Here is a 20,131-nt window from a genome sequence, read left to right as displayed (position 1 = left end):
AGCATTCCCTCAGCAACCTTGCAGGTGACAGAAACCTGGGTGGAGTGGCTGATTCACCAGAGGGTCATACTGCCACCCAGAAGGACCTCAGCAGGCTGGAGGAATGGGCTGACAGGAACCTCATCAAGTTCAATGAGGGGAAATGTGGAGTCCTGCACCTGGAGAGGAACAACCCCATGCCCCAGCACATGCTAAGGGCTGACTGGCTGAAAAGCACCTTTGCAGAAAAAGACCTGAGGGTCCTCGTGTCTTTAGATGATGTAATTTTTAAAACACAAATGCAAAAGTGTGAGAAGAAACAGCTGGAGTGCAAGAATGGAGAAAGCGTAAGTCTCAAGTCTAACTCCTTGACAAGGAATTACAGCTCTCCAGTGATAGGAGAAAAGGAAATGGACCTGAGTTGTCCTCACATTTCCTCCATTGCTTATTCGTAAAAGATTACAATGTTCGCCTTTCAGGATCAATTATTTACAATCCAATAAAGATTCCAGTAGAAATTCTCATCTATCATTTTTTCAGCCAAAATTTGCTTCTGAAAGAGTATGGGCTTATCGGAAAGGTCCTGACGAGTTCTCTGGATGTGTTTAAACCTATTTTTTTTTCTCTTCCACTCTCTGCAGTGGGAGGCACAAAACTGCCTTATGTTGTACCCCTACCCTATAGTGACAACACAACAAAGCAACTGTTGTCAATGCACAAATATCTCCATTATGAAAACAAAACAAACAAACAAAAAAACACAAAAAACCATTCAGAGTAAGCTAAACAGCATTTGAAGCCTCTGCACTTGTAAAGAAATCAGATGTAAAACTTTAAATACTAATTAGAAGGAGACTTCCCAAACTCATGTTAACAAGAAAAAACCCTACAAGTAAAAGTAAGCCAAGATACAAAGAAGCAGATAATGTCCCTGCCTGTGCTGAGCTGTTTTTCCTCTGGACATAAATTTTCCAGGCTTAGTCTAGTTACCTTCCATTTTCTCTGAGCCATGTAACTCTGCAGCAACAACTGGGACTTCAGGCGAAACTTGGACTTCTTGGCTTTGGCAGGCAGATTGTTTAACCACTCGTGTTTCAAACACTGTGTTGCACTCATCCGGCAGCTGCAGGAAAGGAAATCTAACATGTAAACACAGCCACCTTCTTGCCATTCTCAGAGCCTTGTGCTCCTCAATCTTACTGATCAAAGAATTTTGCCTTAAATAAACCACGCAAGTTCTTGAAATGCTGTTCAACCGAGATCATAGGGTCTTAACGACATCCTGCACTCTCCAGCATAAGGAGTGAGTGGTGTGAAAAGCTGCCAGGGGGTCTGCAGTGGGTTGATTGTCCCGTCCTTAAATATTCAGTTGTGCCTTTTTTTTTTTTTTTTTGGGGGGGGGGGGAGGTGTTTTGAAGCAGCAGCTGTACAGGTTCATCAGTTTATGTATCATTTTGTTATATGCATCAAGAACTGCTGAGAGAATCACTTCATACAAAAAAATATTTTTGCTGTTGCCTATCTATCCCTATAGTGCAGGCTTATTCTGTGTCTCATATTTAAAAAGCACAAATGTCTGTTCACCCTAAACTTGGATCAAGCTAAGCACAGATTATACGCTGACATTCATCAGCAGGCCCAAATGTGAAAACCTATACAAAAGCTTTGAGAAATACAGTAATAGAGAAACGAGTTTTATTTGGGAAGGTTTGGGGGGGGGGGAAAGCAGCAGGGGGAAGAGAGACAGAAAAGGTTGAGAAAAAAATTGTTCAGAATGTAATTAGTAAGCTAATGGATTTGTCTGATTTAGGTAGTGACCTCGAAGATACTAATATTCTAAGCACTTCTTTGAATTCCCCTCAAACACACAATCTACTTTATTGTGTGCATCGTTTCGTGTTTTCATTAGTTTTGTATCACTACTCAGCAAGAGAAAAAAACTTTCTACCCACTTACCCCATCCATCTCCACAGTCATAGTCTGACATCAACATCACCCTCACTCTCTTGGCATTTCATATATACAATTGTTTTTTATTTCACTGTAGCCCAGAATAAGAAGCCACATGCAGAGTTAAGTCCCAAATGCTCCCTAATATCTACCAAATGCATTTAGACTACTTTTGAAGAGAACTATGCACGTTTTCACAGCTGCAGCTTCCATTTATCCTCTGTGGCATTCAAGAATTTTTTTTTTAACGAAAGAAATAGCTTTTGCTCAGCGAAGGAATATTAAAGACAGATTCCTACAGAGCAAATCCTTCCAGATTTCCTTTGTTCTGCCTGTGTTGATGCTGCTGTGAAAGGCAACATTCCTCAGCCATGGTACATAGACATCTTCCTTTTAAACAGGGGCTTCTGAATCACTGAGAAACTGCCCAGTAAGCACAGGTAGAGGGTAGAGCAAACAAAAACGTCACATAATAAGTTCTCATTGTTGACTAACTCAAACAGTCAGCTAGGAAGAACTTCATGTTATTAGGTGCTCAGAGAAGGAAAGTACCTTTTCTCTTTCACAAGTAGTCTGGAAATAAAGTCTTTTGCTTCCTCTGATAGCTGTTCAAATGCTTCTGCATCAAAATCCCAGCTGCAATTGACTACATAATTCATCGTCTCTGCATCAGTTTCTCCCAGGAATGGGGACAGGCCACTAAGCCTTAAAAAAAAGAAAAAAAAAGAAAAAAAAGTGGAATGGGAGGTAAGTAGCTATACACAAGATGAGTTTCTCCTCTCCTGAATCCTCTGCTTTATAATTGTAGCTAGCTTATCATGAGGAAGGGCTTTCAGTTATGGGGGGGTTCAAGTTCTCAGTCCCTGTTAAAGATAAGCCAATAGTTCGAAGTAATAAAGCATCATCATATCATTACTGTTACTGTCTAGCGCCTAAGTCAGGGAGCACTGTTAACGGATCCCACCAAAAAAAATAATTCAGCAGGGATTTAAGTACATACTTCAGTGCATTCCCAGCTAGGAAAGCTAGGAGGGCTCAAGAGCTTTCCTAAACCAAGGTGCATATCCCAGTTTGGCCTGAATTAAACTGAATTCTGAACAATAGCATCCTGTTTTCAGTTAGTTTCTAAGCCCTGATTAATTGTTTCAAAAATTTATTCCTTCATTCAGCTGCTTTTTGGCTAACAAATTTAAACCAGAAATTTATCTCGTTCACAGAAAGCATCTGTGCAAAATTCTGAGAATTTTTCAAACAGAATCAGCTTGTCAGAAGCCACAGATTTTGGACAGACAAACTCTCCACAGCCACCATGCAGATATTGGAGATGTTTTACCCTCGTTTGTGACATGACCTGTGGTCTAACATCTGACATTAACCCCTCTGTGCAGATGCATACCAAGTCCCAGCTAATAAAATAATCAGACTGCAAATTTGAAAATTAATCTATATCCTCAAGAATGCAATCAAAATGGAAATTTAGACATGATTTAGTGCACTCCTCTGAGTAATCATGACCTGGCCCACTTTAACTTGCTAAATAAGTTGGTAAATACATTTATGTATTTATCAAAAGGGTTACTTGTTGTTTAGAGACTTAATATCCACCTTATATCTTCATATTAAAAGGCTGTGGCTTGGGGTTGTTTGTTTTTAACAGAATGAATTAGGAGTCACATCCAAATGGACTCAATGGCTGTTGCATTCCTGCTTTGCAGATACACTTGACTGGTGTCTTCTTGCGGAGCCTTTCGTGCTATTACCACAATCCCTCACAGGCTTACTTACAACATGTATGTGATGACTCCTACACTCCACATGTCTGTTGGGAAGGAAACAAACTCATAGTTCACTACTTCAGGAGCCAAGAACTCTGGAGTTCCAAAATTAACCTTCAGTTTTTCACGAGGCTTGTACCTTTATCAGAAAGAGACATGCATCAGTGCTGAGAGCAGGCTGGGGAAACAAACCTCTCATTTGTAAAAATCAAGGCATGCCTAAAAGGACAGAGCATCCAGACTCACCCAGACAACCAGGACAGCATTAAGGTCTTAAAAGGATAAATTGGTGAATTTTGCTGTGACCACAGTTGTAATAAACCATCAGCTATCCCCTTGCCAGAGCAAAATAAAAAGGAAGACCAAGGGCAGTAAAACCTGCAAAGGCCTCTCCCAGAAAGTCATAGAAGACTCTCTGCCAGGCTCCACAGGATGCTTTCCAGCAGATACTGTCCAACACAAAATAAATAAACCAGCTTCCATTGAAATGGGTTAGAAGAGCATTAGCTTTGTGGGATATGCCCAGCTGTACCTCAGGGTAAAGGTCTATATAACAGATATGAGCACAGTATAACTGCTAAGGTGGGACTCTGAAGAGGATTATATTTGAGCTTGGTGACAAGTAAAACAGTGATCCATATAGAGAGAAAATGATACTGTTTTATTACTTAAAAGTGAAGGGTACAGACACGGAATAACCAGTAATGTTTCACATATAGCAGCTGAAGCCACATCTATGTACAGAGACAGAAAACAATTAAAGCATTGCTTTTACATCTCCATTTCCTCAAAGATTTTGTTTTCAATCCTGCTTTAGTGAAAGTTTGCATCTTTACCCTCCTTCTCAAAATGAAAATAAATTAGCCTCAGTATATCCATTTGCTTTCATAAAATACTTCTAACAGAAAGGAGTCCTTGGACAGATGACAGGGTTTGATACATACGCACACATTGGTATGTCTATGTATGTACCAGGTTTTGGCTTAACAAGCCCCAAAGCGTTTAGAGAAGAAATACACATTTTTATTGTTATACCAACAGGATTCATTCCTTTCTATTCTAGAGGAACTGATTCATGCTCCCACAGCTTTCCTCTAACAAGGCAAGCAAAGTAAAAGACAGAAAAGTCTGTATTTCTCTAAGGGTTTCCCATTTCATGGGGGATGGCTCAAACATTTTTGTTTAGCAGATAATTTCCACAACCAGAACTTGCACAACAAAACTCAGCAGTCATGAAGTCTCTAGCACCTTCATGAAGTCCCTAGAGTAAAAGCTCTACATGGGGAATCATTTTGAGATAATTAGAACAGCAGCATAGGTTTATCCAACAGAAACATTATTTGAAAATGTAATTAGATAATTAATGCACACAGCAGAAAACTCATGACTGCAGAAGCATATCAGTGATCTCATTCACATATCAGAATCACCTTAGGGACCCCAAAACACAAAAATATAACAAGAACTACCAAAAAAACGTTTATTTAAAAAAAAAAAAAAATCATAACTGAACTCTTACCTCCTTGCTAATCCAAAATCAATAATTTTAATCTGGTTTCCTGTGTGGTTTACACATAATATGTTTTCAGGCTATAAAAAGATGAGAGAGTATTTTTAGTTAAATTTATGTCTGAGAAACAAATCTAGCAAAAGAGTAAAAAAACCTCAGAGACAGTAGTCATAATTTTTAGGATGATTCTTTTCCTTCTATTCCCATTACGGAAGAGATTTGACTGGCATACTGAGTTAACGAATGGTTTGGTTTTTGATCTATAAAGAAGTTTAACTTTTGTTCCTGTGAACTTTTGTGTTCCTCTGTGAAAACAGAGTCGAAGTTTTGCCTTCAAAAGCAAGCTACCAAATAAACATTGAAAAAATACGAATCTCTAAAGCTTCATTCACTGTGACTACTCAATTAAGGAAGTCTTTTTTTTTTCCTTTTTTTTTTTTTTTTTTTTTATAAATAAGTCAATGAAATAATTCTCTTCTTGCAATTAGAGACTGTAGTGGTCCAAACCACAGCAACACTAAAGAGTAAAGAGTATGAACTACTGACCTTCAGATCTAAATGGAGAATATAATGCTGGTGCAAGTAGTGGACTCCTTCACAGATTTGTTTGGTAAATAAGATTGCATCCAACTCTGTTAGATGGTAGTTTTCATCTATGATCCGGTCAAATAATTCACCACCATCAAGACTAAAATTTTGACATAGAGAAGTGTTAAAAAAGATAAAATTCCTCATTAGCTCAACTTATTTCCAAGTTGGAAACTTAAGTCCTAATTTAGCACAGGACCTAACATTACCATCCAGTAAAAGTGTATCAGTATTCTCAATGGCTTCAGGAAAATTATTTTTGAGTGTGAGATAAAGTATTAATCTACAGCACCTTCCAAATTGGAAAACTTGTTGCTAATATTTGGTGGGTGCAGGGAGAATCAAACAAACTCAAGACCACACAACCTGGAGACCAGATGGGGAACTGGAGAAAGCCTAGAGAAAGGAACTCTTCAAGCTACGCAGTGTAATGAATGAAACTTCTAAAACTGAAAGCTGCTTTACATGAGCTGACAATTGAAATTAAGTCTGCACAAAAATTAAGAGAACATTACATCAAACATAGCTCCAACAAGGTTCTGCAACATAACAATTCTAATTTTCTATTTTAAAAATTGTAATATACACATTTTAAATGTACTATATTTATATTTGCTATTTCATTTTGTTTCCTTTTTTCCTTCACACCATTAACAATTAGTTCTGTAGTGGAAATTTGGTTTGTTTATACATGAAAAGCAATATGCAACTACACAGAAAAGCCAGGAGGCATACATCATTAGATCTCCCTTTTGTGAATTCCATATTTGATTTAGATTTTTTTTTTTAAGCTGCAAATGGGAAGGCATGCTTATTAAGCTTCATATTATTCAAATGGGAGCAGACCATGGATGTAAGGAATTTCTTTCTTTCTCCATGTCTATTCTATTTCTACTTGAAACACTTCACTTCTCCTCTTGTCTGGGTCTCTCACATTCACTTTTTCTCTGAGGTTTTACTTACCCTCAACACTTCTTTAGAATTTAGTAGCTAGGTACAATGTTAGGGGGCCTGTAAGTTAAACTAAAATGAAAAATGAACCACAGTGAAGTTCTGTTCATTAACTATCTTGTAATTTGGTTCGTGCACTTGAAGATAGCTTCCTTTCTTGGCACTTGCTTAAACCACAAGGTTGCCAAATATATATATTTTTACCTGAAGAAATTACCTTGAAAATAAGTATTTTCTACTCTCACAGGCTGCGAAGCCACTCAAGACTTTTTCACACCTTGGAATTATCATTCTCAGTTTCTTTTAGTGACCAAAGCAAACTCCAAAAACTGGCACTTTCTGAGATAATTTAAACTTACTATTCCATGATCAAAGTGATATTATTTTTGGCTTCAAAGGCATCATAAAGCTGGATCAGATTCACGTGATTTAATTGGTTCATAATGTGAATTTCATTTTTCACTTCCTCCTGAAAAAGGAACAAATTAACAAAAAATGAGCAAATATGCTCCTTAATTTCTAATATATTCAAATATAATTATTTAAAACCCTACAGCAGCTGTACCGCAGGCCTCATGTGAACAAAAGGCTTGATCACAAACACTGGAGATGACAAACAGTCAAACAAAGCCCAAGCTACTACTTAATAAGACAGATTTTACAATATTTGATACTATGCAATGAGAAGTTGACTTCTATGGTCTGATTCAGTGAGGTAGTGCTAAGGTGTTTGCAATACGCTCATGTAAAACGAGCAACAGTATTCTCATTTAGGTTCACAGGAACATGGTTACCTTTTCTTTTGCTCCTTTCACTTTTATGATTTTGGCTGCCAGATTGAGACCAGTTGCTATTTCCGTGCACTTGTGGACTTGCCCAAAACGCCCCCTGTTGACACCAAACAAAAGTTGGAATACAGATTAACACAGCTCACTGAAAAAAAACTTTTCAAACTATTCTTATCATTGATTTAAAAATAGCACAGTACAAAGTGAACAGAATCAGGTGGCCAGCAGCATGAATCTCCTCTTTCTCTCAGCTTATGAAGGATTAGTTTTATCTTTCCAGCCAGTTGTTCAATGCTTACATTAAAATATTATGCCCCCTTCGTATTACTACGTTTCATAATGGTATGATGACCTGATGATATTCTTTTTCGGTTCTGTAACTGTACCCACTTGCTGTCCTTCAGTGATGTGTTAGTGGGTATATTAACAAGGATATTTCTGTCTTGATCTCATAACTTTTAAAATGACTAACACCCATAACCGTAGCCGCTCCACAGGCTGCATTTCTTGCATGTTGTAAATTCTCCCGTGTCACCCAGATACATTAATGTCCCTTGGGATATTTCTAAACATCATCTTCCCTGCTATTGCATCATCAGGCTTATACTTGAGCCATATACATACTTGGATTAGCCTGTTAAATCAAAGCTTCTTGTCAGATAAGTAAGTATACAGCCACACAAAGGCTGAAGCAGCTGCAGATTTCCCATGAGTGAAGACTAAATGCAAGGGCAACATAATTATAATTTTTCCCCTTAGTTTTCTTTCACAAAATATTCAGCATGGCAAAAAAAAAAGAGCTTTAGAAGCTGCCTGACATAGCGGGCTTTGGTGACTTGAAATGCTTTGAATCTGTCTGCCTGAGGGTTACAAGTTTTTATCTCAACTCCAGCTGTGGCTAGGATTATTACAACAAATGCAAAAGACAGTCATCCAAGATCACTGTCAGGAGTCTGAAAATCGAACTGGGGCAGAAACCAGTAACCTAAAGAACTTGGAGGTGCCCTTAGATTATATACCAACCCACAGACAGGTTGATACAAGGGAAACTATCATAGCCCAAAAAAAGCCGTGAGGATGAACAGAGGCATAGAAAGATCTGACATCCTATTTGCATTCTTTTTCCTTGCTTCACTATCCTAGATAAAATTTACTCTTTTCTTGCTCTACTTTCAGTTCCAACCAACTTCTACAAGGCTTAAGGCACTGAGAATGTTACAGAACGTGACCATATCAAAATAGAAGAGAAGGTATTCATAAGATATACCAAAAACAGGTAGATACATTTGAATCACTTTTTGCTCAACTCAAACCCACGGAGTAAAGAAGTGAGCTGGTATCTGTCGCTCCCCATGCTGCTGCACGTTGGAGCCACCTGAAGATGATCTCTCTAGTTCTTGATCTAACTGCATTTCCTTGTGACTTAGCCACCACCTGCAGTACAGCTTTAGGGACACAGAGACTTACCCCCCAAGTACTTCATGACGACACACTGAGTAGCACATTGTCACTTCTGTTTGCTTGACACTCACTATGCGATGTTCAAAAGGAGCCGGGGGAGAAGGGCTGTCATCTAGAGGAGGAAACCAAGTTATTGAGACATTTTGCCACATAGTACTGCAACTTCAGCTTCCTCATACCAATGTTTTTGGTCCACAAGACATGCATGCCACCTTGTTGTGTTGGTCAGTAAAAGGATACGTCTCAATTGTCTTTTGTGGTCCTGGTACCTACAGCTCCACAAATCATATATCCCCTTACTTTCAGCATCACTATTCCTGAAGGGGCAAGCCCAGTTTCTCAGAGATGAATTGCTGAGGCAGAGCTGGGAATGCAAAACACAAACACAGCTCTTCCCCTGCTGCAGCACTCAGCTTTTCTGTGGAGTAGGGCTCTAAGGGAAAAATACCAAGGGCCCAGACAAGCCAACCACAGACTGCTGCTGGTAAGCTGCTCATGAAAATGCTCAAAACAGAACTTTAGTATAAAGCACTTCAGTACAGGACTACCCTCTCTCATCTTTTCTCTTTGCTTCCTGTTCATCTACCATGTCATCACCTTTTCTTCTACGGGAATTTGGATAAGCACTGCAGTATCTGGATAACATTAAACATGAAATTCTTTTACTATTTTTAGAGTGGAATGAAAGTAAAATATCCAGAAACAATGGAATTATTTCTTCATTTTAAACGAGAATCAGTTGAGTATGCAAACTCAAGTACTTGGGTTTTTATCAAAAAAGTAAAGAATAAAATAGGATTACAAAAATATATACATTTGCATTTGTAGAAAGCCATAAGGAAGGTACTGAAAACATCCGAAACCTCTCTATTGCTTCAAGTAAGGAGCTTTTACTGCTAACAGTCTTTTACAGATGAGGAATAAAGGCCTGTAACTGAGGATAGGATTCCACCTCCTGACTCTCAACCCTGCTTTTTTAAACACAGTAAAATCACAGGACACTTTGAGTATTAACATTTTACTTTATGCATTAACAAAAGATATCACCTGACAAAATTATCTGGAAGTTTGAAAAAAATTATATTTGATCTTCTTTTCATCATCGAAGGTATCTGTAGTGTTTAGGTAAATGCTCTTGAACTGTAAGACACAGGTGGTAGAGCAAGTACCACTCCAGCTATTATTTTATCTATAATACACATGAGTAGCCATATAAAAGTGTAAAAGTTTCCAAAAGTAAGTACAAGCAACCTACCAATGACCACTTCATCCTGTGTGGAAGGCTCTTTGCTAGCTTCCAATGACGTAGTGTTCTGCGGTACCATTCCTGCACATTGGCCTACATCATTTTCACTTCCTCCTGAAGATGCAGACTCAGATTCTCTCTTCTCAGACCCAGTAACTGTCAAGGAATCTTCTGCTTTTATTGTTTCTTGATGGATTTTCACTTCTATCCCCAGATCTTTCTTTGGCTCTGTTGCAGAGGTATTTTGTGAGGCTTTAGGCTTACATTTTAGTTCTGACTTGTCTTCAGTCTTTTTACCTGGTTTGGGCTTGTTCAGTAACAGCTGTTGCTTGCCTGTTTTTGATGCAAGATCGTTTTGCTTACTGTCCCCTTTCACTTCTTGATTTGGTTCAGTGCTGATGTTCTTAGGACTCTGTTTAAGTTTTAATTTACCAGGCAGCTGTTCATGTACTTCTGCTGATGTGGAGGATGGGGATTTTACTTTGGGACATCCGTGTCTGTGATCATTTGAGATTTCTTCTTTGGTCTTGATCTTTTCTTTCATTTCAGCCACATGGACATTGATGGATATCCTGCAGAGCAAACAGTTGACATTTCATGCAGATGGCTAGCCTTGCTGTTGTAACTTTGTGTGGGTAGAAAATTAAAACACAGATTTCTACAGTATTAAAGAAACTTAACCATATCAATCCTCTTAAAAAATACAGCACTAGAAAGCACCAAAAACCATGCTGATGCTTCTTCTGTGTTCTTGTCTGTGCATACGTCTGCCTTCTCTGAACACAAGATGTCGCACAGACTGAAAAGTATTAGCCCAACCATTTGAAAGCTCTTCCATTTTTTGCAACTATTATAGTTGGTCTAATAAACTACTGCTCGTGGGCAGAAAGGTGGTAGTGACTATCTTCACCAACTACAGTAAGGCCAAGTACTTAAGTGTCTGACTGTTCATACAGCTCTACAAATCTGAATGTTCACATCCATCCTAGTCCTCTTGCAGCTTGCTGACTTGCAAACTCAAATGTGTGTTTGTGTTTTATGGGATAGCATTCTTCCCACAGCCAAGTGTTAAAAACACAACTTTCATAACTCTCACTCCGTTAATGCTATTCTCCTTGGTGTTTCAGCTACAAGAAAAGTTTAAACATTTTCCCCCTCTCTTTTGTTGCCTAAAAAGAATATGGTTTAAAATCAAACCTCTATAACCTACAGTTCAAATACACTTGTATTGTAATTTGAGTCAGCTATTACTGGTTCAACCGTCAGTAACAGTCTGATTTCAGTGAGGCTGAACTGAAGCCTGTGAAGCCTTAAAGTAGATTTCATATAACTGAAATGAAAGAAAATTTCTGAAGTCTAGGGGAAAATGCATCCCATTTCCCAGAAGTTACTGCCTGTTCCAGAGGAGCTACCTTATTACAAAACATGTAAAATAAAATTGTTTCCACTTTTGCTTAATGAGTCCAAAGTTTCTCATGTTTAGCACCTTTAACGCTCTGTGCATTGTGCTATGAATCTAAACTGCACCAGGAGTGAGCTACTGGAGCAGCTGAACACTGCTCTGAGCAAACACTTCCACTGCTATCTAGACAAGCCTGAACTTGACAGGACTCTTGGGCATTTCTCCAAACAGGAGAACACAATGTTCTTTTGACACTTCTGTGTGGGCTTACAGCCTTCATTAAAAGTAGCATTCATTTTTAGAGACTCACTTACCAAACTCACAAGCATAATAGGTACCTTGTTCAGGAGGGCTGCCTTCCTCTGGGATTTACTCTAGGTTCTGCCTTCTAGTTAACCGTTGACCTCCAACCCCCCCAAACCAAACTCTCTGGGACTCACACATCCCCTCTGTCCAAACCACCCAGCTGCTGTCTATCTGTGAGTTCCCCCCGGCATAGCATGTTCAACCAGCACTGACTTCTAGGGGGGTGCACAACTGTTCATCAACTGCTTCACAAACACCTTGAGCCAATCTCAAGGTGGGAGCCTCTGAGGCAGCGCAGACCCATGCCAGCTTGCTAGAAGTAAGGTGCCTTCAACTCACAAGCCAAAGACTATAACCCACAGGCAAAATACAGGGAGGTCCCTCCATTCATAGTGCTATTACACCAACCAATTTGGAGATAACAGTGTCTATAACCTGTATACAAAGTTGCTCCTGAATGTTGGCACGAGGCAGTGGTGGTGAAAGCTTCTACTGCTTTCTCCTACCATGTCCTTACGCTTAGCCTCTTAGGAGAAATAAACCCAATGAGCCAGTCTTTGCAGCGTCATTTCTCTCATGAAGCCTTAGGTGCTGAGATCAGGACAACTCTCTCTCTCTCTTTTTTTTTTTTTTTTTAAAAGGAGTCCTGTAAGCCCAGTAGACACCTACCCAGTGCACAGGAAAATTTAGATGAAATTTAGATGTCTGCCCCATATTTGCAAGTACTGATAAAATTCAAAGCTTCCAAATTCAAGTATGCACATACAAAAGTAGTATCGCATTCTTGTCTGGGCTTCAGGTATCAATTTGTACACAGAAGGAATAGGGTAATTGCACACACACACACAGTAATGTACATTTATACTTATGTGTGAGTGTGTATACCATCCATACACACACATATTTGTGAACCCCAACAGGGAAGGCATGGCACTTAAAGTTTGTCACAGAATTGGCATCTATTGGGGCTTGGTTGGTAGGGTTTTGTTTTTAATGGACTTAAAATCAAATCCTGATTAAATAATTTAAAAGGAATTTAAAAGGAAAAGGATTATAAAAGATATATTGCAAAGCACTTATATGAGGAAAAGATTAGGCTAATAAAGAATAAAAAAAAATGAACAATCTGGTCATACCTTTAAGTAATCAAGTAATCAAGGCATGAAAAAAAATCCTTGAAAACACTGAGGATGGGAAATGAAAAAATCTTCAGTTTTGTTATATATTAGTAAATAACTTACATTTCTTTCATCCTCATGTTTAGAGAAAAAAGAGGATTTTGAAAGGAATGATTTATGGAAGTCCATCTACGTGAGCTATAGAAGGGCAGTCTCATTCCTATCTCTAATACACAGTAGCCCCTATCACATCAAAGGTCTCCCATACGTCTAGCCCTCTAACTTCTTGGCTTCATAAAAATTTACAGGGGGCTTCTGGTGCTTTGCGTTTTTTTGCTTTAACCTTTTGTAAGGTCTCACTGCACCTTTCTTCAGCATGGCTGTTTTACCTCTCGATCATGCCTAAGCAGGAACTGCCTCCTTTAACAACATTTTTTTTCCTTCTAACACGTGAAATGGTTTCAGATCATACAGAAAACTACCAACAAGACCATTACCTGGTATGTGTCACCTCACACCCTGTGTCAGATATAGCCTGGGATGTCGAGGACACAGCTTCCTGGGATGCCACACTTGGCAATGGAGGTTTGTTTTCATTCTCTCCAAGTTTCTGATGAACAGGCTGCCTGGAGCACTCATCTAGGCGTGGGGCTCCATCCATATCATGTGCTTTAACAGGAACATTTTGGTTGCCTACGTGATCTTGATTTACCAAGGGAAGACCATTGTGTTGATTCAAAGCTTTGACACCAACGTCCTTTTGCTGTTGACAGCTCTTAGAGCTCTGTTTCTTGCCAGCACCTTCTACTGCTTGCTGCTGTGCTGTCCTCTCTTTAGCTTGGGGTTTCAAGTCAGCTTTGTTGGCTACAACACTGGAAGCGTTCACCTTCTCACATGCTTCATTGTTTAGATTCAGCTTTTTCACACATTTAGTCTCTGAATAAAAACATGCCATTAATAAGCTGTCCTTGACAAAAGTGACAGCAAAAATAAAAGGAGCAAAGTAACCCAGCCATTCAAAACAACCTATGGAGTTAGGTACATCTGAACAAGTAGCAAGAAAGCATCCACTGAAAGGTTTAAAAATCCTTACACCAACAGGCTGGAGACAGCCATTATTAACGCTCATGGCTTAATCAGCGCCTTAACTGCTTTTCCACAAAAGGGAAAGAAGGTTCTTCCATACCTTCTCATGACAATGATTGTGCATATTAATAATGGAAATTTCTATGGTAACTTCTTTCATGGTTCAGCATGCACAGGTCACTGGCTATCGAGATCAGTTCACTAACTTGTGTAGCCTTGGACTCAAAATTGTGATCAGCTGTCTGCTTTATTTTTGTTACTTCCTAAATGCTGAAGCTAAAAAGGGACTGTCCATTATTTAAAGGATTCACTGACATTTTGTGAAGACAACAGCAATGACAGGGTCTGCTCAACATCACGTTCACCCTGTTGCAACTCACAGGCAATGGATGCAACACGGCAACACACCCTATTTAGGATGCAACACAGCTACACCCTATTTAGGAGTCTAGCCCTGACATGGCAATGAAACTTGCTGATTAAAAAAGATATTCCCAATGTCAACATGTCCCTATTTCAGAGAGGGAGAGGGTTGGGTCAGTCATACGGTTTAGGTTTGCTGTGCGATATTGCCACCACCTTCATGGTATCTCACAACAAGTACTGATCTCTTAAATCAGATCACTGTTATATGAAAACAAAGAAACTGTAGCCAAGCAAAGACGCTGCTTTTAGTTCTCGGTTTTTGTGGGGTTCGATATGGGGGACAGATGTTCTTACATAAAATGTAATCTATTTTCCCAATACTGGTGGATGAAGTTACTCAATCACATTTGAGTAATTCAGGTAGTGGGAAACGGCAGGCTATGAGCTTCCAGTTTGTCTGCTGCACATTCTAGAGTCAAAGACTGTAGCATGCCCAGAGCGCCACATACCTTCCAAAGGCTTTTTGTTTTCAGTTTGGGTTCCTCTGTTACTAAGCCCATGCTTGGGTTTTGCGCCACTCTCTTCAGGCTTATCTTTGGCCTAAAAATGACAGCGGAACACAAAAATGACAGTTATAGTCAAGAGTGCTTATTTCCCACTAGGTTCCTCTAACTCTGTAGGTACTGAGACCCTGTAAAATGGACACTGACACCTCTGACCTTCTGAATTTTTAGGTACTATTGTATTTCCTTTCCGCTTTCTTGAGTTTCTCCCTGCTTTTGCAAAAAGGCATACTTCTAAAACATGATGACACAGAATAATACATTAGATCTCTGCTTTCCAAAATTTTAACTGTAAGAGATTTTGCCTCATGTAATCTATATCCACACCGATTAAAAAAAAAAAACAAAAAAAAAAAAACAGGATATATAAAGCATAAAAAATATCAGAAAAGGAAATTGCATTGTATTTCTGTCACTTGTTGACTGGTGACTGAAACACAAGCAATATCTTTATAGATACAGTAATATATTTGTCTCAAAACATCTAAAGATTCATCATTTGAACTACAATAGAGGTGATACAGACAAAGAACCCTTAGCTTTATTGCAACTCTTGTATACGTACTTGACATTATATGTCACCTCTGTCATGATTAAAAGCAATCTTATTTTAGCAGCACAAATTTATTTCAAGCAAATGTAATCCTCCAATTAACACAGCATAGAGGAGGGTTATTTTTTAACAGCATCACTAAACACTTTAAACAGCAATACATTTGTAATATAATTTAAAATAAATAACAAATATTTAGCAAAAAAACATTACAAAAATAGGAAAAGGCATAACCTATTTCTTGGATGACATATAATTAAAATCTAGTGATGAGCAGCCTCTTATCTTCATTTATATAAGGAAATAAACAATGCCTCATTTTTTTCTGCAGGTAATTGATTAGAAGTCTACTGCAAATCAGACCCTTCACTTGTTAGTAAAAACAGTTATGGATTAAGTTTTTTATGCTCCAACCTTACAGTTTCCTCAACAGAACACACTCCTCCATCCCTTCCCCCCCGAAAAAAAAACCACACAACAAAATACCCCAAAATAGTAAAATATCATTACCATTTTTATTACAGCTCTAAGCAAACCTGCAACAATGACCAGGCGCAACATTATTCTTGCAAAATCCTATGTGCAAAGAAAGCCTTGGATAAGTAACAGTATAATGCTGTTTTGTTGTTGCTGTTGATTTTTCTTTTTTTTTCCCCTTTCCTTTTTTTCTTTTTTTTTTTTTTTTTTTTAATTAAAAAAGTGGCTTGGATCCTATGAAGCTCAGTTCACAGTCTTTTATTAATTTGACTCCAGCCCAGAAAATTTCTTCCATAAACTCTCCTATGGCATCCCTGGAATGCTGTCATACCATCAGCAAACAGCTTCACCCAAAAATGAAAACATAACCTCCCCACTCCCATCCCCATACTTAGCAACCTTGTGCAAAGCCAGCTCTGCGATAAGCTGCATGCTGCTACAAAACAGCAAAGGTTGGAGAACAGCAACAAGCAAATTATTTTTGAGTGCAACCCCAGTGCAACTGAACATTTTGGACATGTCACAAAACAGGCTGAAAAAACGGGACCACCAAAGTTAGCACGTAACTCAGCACAAGCTCATGTGTTTCTAAATTCACCCACGCCTTGCTCCACATTACCCCTGCTAGGTCACGTACATATGCTACCTCTCTAATTGAAACCTAGGTCAAATATCATAGACTACTCAGCAGCCTGTGATCAAAGTACAAATATATCTTAAGGTCTTATAACTAATCTTATGCTCCAATTTCAAAAACTGTTCAGAAACAAAACAAAACAAAAAAAAAACAGAAGCAAAGAAGGAGAATAACGATGGTCATTTAGCAAAGGAGGAGTTAGCCCTGCAAGTCTGCTGGCCCAATACACAGCCTGTTCTACAAGCAAGACAGCGGTTAGAGCCTGGGACAGAGACTGCCACCCCCTCCCAGTCCATCAGGTCACCGAGAAGGCTTTTTCACCTCTCAGTCTCAATCCCCCTACCAATAAAACTTGGATCAAGTTCTGACCTCCTCAGACCTCCTCTTCCACAAACACTAATGAAGCAGCACATAGTGGTTAGCTGACACCTAATTCTGACAGCATGCAAGAAGGCCACCTGAAATTCTCCACAAGCATCCCTCTCCTCACCGTTATCTATATCCCTCCTTACTGTTTTTTTTTCACTTGGAAAATAACCATTCGGTAACAAAATCATCTCTACATTCAGCATCACCTGGCCATTAACACACTGCACTGTCAGCTCAGTTCAAGGTATAAGCCCCACAAAGCACCCTGTCTGTGTCTAGGCCTTACACAGTGACTGCAGGCAGTAACTTGTAACAGCAGTTTTAACCAACATAAATCAAACTTAGCAATTTTTTTCTTTCCAAAAATCTGTAGAACTGAGAGTTCAAGTACAAGTATCATCTCTATCTGGTCTTGACACTAACAAAAACTCCTTATAAATTCTTCTGTCTCTGTGCAGTCTAGCTTACTTGTCAGCCTCTGACACTTAGTGAGACCAGAAGAGCTCTCAGAAAGCCCCAGAAAGCCTCAGAAAGGTAAGCTAGCATCTAACATTGTCCTGTTTTTATAAGAGTTTAGGTGTAACATCTACCAAAACATTTCACAGATCTGGCAGAAACATTTTGACCAAGATAGGAATGGACATTCGCATTCACGCTAGAATTGTCCTTACTGTAATTAACACCTCTATGCAGGTGTGCAGAAGATTTCTTGGAATGAACAAACATATTCCAACTCACGCAGTCCCTCTCCACATTTTCTTTTTTTTGCCTAGGATACAAGCCACTGGGAAGACTCAAAACTCTCATTGGCCAAAACTAATTCCAAATGATTGTAACTTTTAAAAAGCAAAGTTAATCAGTTCCAAAATACCATATCAACTACATACCAGTCTTGACCGTTGCTTCCTCACTATATTAAAAAATGTGTGGGAGTTGATATGTACAAACTGATGCAAGCTGCTCTCGTGAAACCCAAGAACTATTTGATTTAAGGAGTGCACAATGTCAGTAGAGTTCATGAAGTCACAGGCCCATCATAAAGACATAGTTATAAGACAACTTAGATGCCTAGGCTGCTCAGTCCTGTGAATAGAAGTCAGCGTAAGCTTTGCTAACTGGTGTTGTTTTTGGAATTCACGATCAATCAAGAAAATAGAAGCTTCTTCCTTCAGCAAACACTTTCCAGTATACAATTCATACTTTCACAGGAACCTCAGTTAAGTCACTTATTTGAATGACATTGCTGATCTTCAAGCACTGTTAGAAGCTGAATCTTCTTTTACAGTAGCAGTCTGCTCCTCATTGCTGTTACAAGATTGCCTGGCACACTTGGGGCACTTCAGACATAAGCCCGCAAGACACATTTTAAGCCTAGGTCTCTGTCTCAAGAGGCTTGCAATTCAAAGGTCATGGCAGTAACCTGTAATAGCAACACTACAGGGAAAATGGGAATTATACACGTCATACAAGAAACCATCAGGAGAGCCCTGCTACAGCACAAAGAAGGGTATTAAGAACAGTAAAACAAAACCAACCTCAACAAGGATTTCCAGCAGACTTCCCTTCTTCCAGGGCACAATGCCCTTGAGAATAAAATCCACTACTTTAGAATTCCTTAATACTTCTCCCACAAAAGTAATCACTTTATCCAGTGTATCAACCCTTTTCTCTATCTTTGCCAGCCTCTCCTTATGCTTCAAAGCATCTAGCTGGGCCGTTTTCATCAATTTCAACACTTCTGAGCATATGCTCTGGATATCAGTCTGGTGAGGACTGTCCGATAGCTTTAGGCCTTTTTTCATTTCATCTGGCTCATCAGGAGCTGCTCGGGATACCGTTAGCTTGTTAATGCCTTTTTCTACATCATCAATACCTTTGTTAACTCGCTGCAATTTGCCTGTCAGGTCTTCTTGGAAATGCAACAGTTTGTCCATCTTTTCGTTCAAGAGACTCAATTCTTTATCCATTGTACTTAAGCTGTTCACTTTCGTAGGCAGTAACTTGGTCAGGGCATTTCCCTCTGCAACGCCCAAGCTACCCGCAGACATTCTGTCCAGACAGCAGGATGTCAGATAGATTAAGCTGGCTTTTCATTAATCATAAATTAGAAAATGAGGGTCTGAAAGTTCATCTTCTTTAGCTATTCCTATTCCAGACAACCTCACTTATTGGAGTCAGCAGAGCGTATCATTAGATAGCTATTGCACAAAAGATTTATTTCTGTGTTATCTATTTCTTACTGCATGCTTTCAATGATGGAGGTAATTTGGCACCAGACTAAATTTTCTTGGGCCTCCTTGACGTCACAAGACCATTTAAAATTCTTTCTCAAGTGGCTGTTGATAGGCGAGCATCTTAGCAATCACCAATGCCTGCGCAGACCTCTGTAGGGAGAAACACTTCATGACTTGTTTTAGTTCTGTGAAAAGAACTTGCTAGAGCATTTCTCCTCATTAAACAGAGCAAATAGAAAAGTAAATTTGGTGGCCTCGTGCTAAGGCTTGGAAGAGTTCAGCTTTCCAACAGAGGCAGAACATGCAACATAGACACAAGCTGTACTCACTAGGTTGGCTGTCACTTGAATTTAAAAATAGAGTACAATGACAAGGATCTGAAATGCGTACCTAGCACCAGCATGTCTTTGTCAACTGAAACGTCTAAAATTAAATCTTTCTCCCAGGCTCTGAAAGTGAACCAAGTGAAAAATCAGAGCAAGTGTCCAACTGTTTGCAACAAAATTATTAAATCATAAATCTGATTTCACAGATTTGTTTCTGACCTGCTTTCACTTCTGAATTACATTAGCGTGTCTCCAACAAAAATTACAATCATGATTCTTGAAAATTACGAAAAAAAAGTGAAAAAAGTGAAAAGTGCCTTTTCACTGTTGCACATGTGTAGAGCAAGGGGGAAAAGTACTGGGGAAATATCAGTGCAGCAAGAGACCTGGTGTGAACCACATCAAAGCCACAGGTTTTGTAATACAAAGCATGCCTTTGCCTCCAA

At 39.0% G+C, this 20,131-nt stretch overlaps 1 protein-coding gene across 6 annotated transcripts in view; it reads right to left on the bottom strand.

Moving 5' to 3' along the window:
- Positions 1–20,131, bottom strand: part of MYLK3 (myosin light chain kinase 3) — a 48,816-nt gene that overhangs the window by 3,521 nt on the left and 25,164 nt on the right. For 4 of the 6 annotated variants that reach the window (XM_040571145.1, XM_040571142.1, XM_040571144.1 and 1 more), the window contains 11 exons: positions 15,036–15,126; positions 13,572–14,010; positions 10,258–10,820; positions 9,009–9,114; positions 7,548–7,641; positions 7,113–7,222; positions 5,761–5,902; positions 5,224–5,294; positions 3,715–3,843; positions 2,482–2,634; positions 970–1,102 (listed from right to left, as the gene is read on the bottom strand). In XM_040571145.1, the coding sequence (XP_040427079.1) occupies positions 970–1,102; positions 2,482–2,634; positions 3,715–3,843; positions 5,224–5,294; positions 5,761–5,902; positions 7,113–7,222; positions 7,548–7,641; positions 9,009–9,114; positions 10,258–10,820; positions 13,572–14,010; positions 15,036–15,126 (2,031 nt within the window). Of the gene's footprint in view, positions 1–969; positions 1,103–2,481; positions 2,635–3,714; positions 3,844–5,223; positions 5,295–5,760; positions 5,903–7,112; positions 7,223–7,547; positions 7,642–9,008; positions 9,115–10,257; positions 10,821–13,571; positions 14,011–15,035; positions 15,127–16,152; positions 16,279–18,660; positions 19,180–20,131 lie in introns of those variants that run through there. The other 2 variants (XM_040571146.1, XM_040571141.1) reach the window with 2 other exon arrangements.

The sequence above is a fragment of the Cygnus olor genome, chromosome 12 (assembly GCF_009769625.2).
Source record: "Cygnus olor isolate bCygOlo1 chromosome 12, bCygOlo1.pri.v2, whole genome shotgun sequence".
NCBI classification, from domain to species: Eukaryota; Metazoa; Chordata; class Aves; order Anseriformes; family Anatidae; genus Cygnus; species Cygnus olor.
The sequence above is the reverse complement of the archived record's forward strand: the minus strand, read 5'-3'. Positions and strand labels throughout refer to the sequence as shown.